Consider the following 1,114-nt stretch of genomic DNA (forward strand, 5'->3'; position numbering starts at 1 on the left):
GAGATCGGGCCTGTCTGTCGGCGGCTGTCATCCCCCCACACGTGCTCCTCCTTAGATCTCCCCGCGTCCCTGTGCCGATCGTGGATTTGGGCGGGCGGTGAGTGTGAGGCACGGAGGAGGTGCGGAGCGTGGATGCGGGCAGGTCTGGCAGCGGCGAGCGTGAGGTGGGGAGGAGGTGTGGCACGCAGCGTGTGTTAAGCCGTGAACAGGGCCAACCAATCAGGAGCCGATTAATCGATTATTGAAAAAGTTGACAACTTTTTCAATAATCGATTATGTCGATTAGTTGTTGCAGCCCTAATAGGGAGCACAGACAATCCCGGGATACAACACTGCAGAGCATCTCACCCCGATTCCCCCTCTATGGGGAGCACAGACAATCCCGGGATACAACCCTGCAGAGCATCTCACCCCGATTCCCCCTCTATGGGGAGCACAGACACACAGACAATCCCGGGATAACACACTGCAGAGCATCTCACCCGGATTCTCCCTCTATGGAGAGCACAGACAGTCACGGGATACAACACTGCAGAGCATCTCACCCGGAGTCTCCCTCTATGGGGAGCACAGACACACAGACAATGCCGGGATACAACCCTGCAGAGCATCTCACCCAGATTTTCCCTCTATGGGGAGCACAGACAATGGCGGGATACAACACTGCAGAGCATCTCACCCGGATTCTCCCTCTATGGGGAGCACAGACAATGGCGGGATACAACACTGCAGAGCATCTCACCTTTCAGAGGCGGCAGTTTATGGAGCTCCCTGTTCTTGGTCAGGCTGAATCTGGAAGAACTCTGTCTACGTTCTCTCTTCACCACCTGCCCTCCGCCGCCATATTGGATCTTGTTCAGCTGGGTGGGGGGCGGAGCACTGGGGCTGGGACGTTTGTTCATTCCTGGCTGGACCTGTTTCCAATAAAGTTTCAGAATCACAACAAGTCAAAACCCAAAACTTCCAGAACTTCCGCCAGTATTCCCAACTAGGAGATTTCCTCCTACTTCCGGAATCCATTACCGGGACAGGAAGTAGAGGGGGAACCTTCCACACATGCCTGGGGCCCTCACTGGGAAAACCTCCAAACTGGGGACACAGAGAGACTCCCCCC

The 1,114-nt window shown here is 55.5% G+C and overlaps 1 protein-coding gene across 1 annotated transcript in view; it reads right to left on the bottom strand.

The window, feature by feature from the left end:
- LOC108803656 (serine/threonine-protein phosphatase 2A 56 kDa regulatory subunit delta isoform-like) overlaps nt 1-1,114 on the bottom strand; it is a 21,124-nt gene that overhangs the window by 17,604 nt on the left and 2,406 nt on the right. The window contains exon 2 of the mRNA XM_018575479.1: nt 743-914. Within this exon, the coding sequence (XP_018430981.1) occupies nt 743-902 (160 nt within the window). The 5' untranslated portion in view covers nt 903-914. The remainder of the gene's footprint in view (nt 1-742; nt 915-1,114) is intronic.

Source organism: Nanorana parkeri, unplaced genomic scaffold (assembly GCF_000935625.1).
Source record: "Nanorana parkeri isolate BGI_ZX_2015 unplaced genomic scaffold, ASM93562v1 scaffold3992, whole genome shotgun sequence".
Taxonomy (NCBI): domain Eukaryota; kingdom Metazoa; phylum Chordata; class Amphibia; order Anura; family Dicroglossidae; genus Nanorana; species Nanorana parkeri.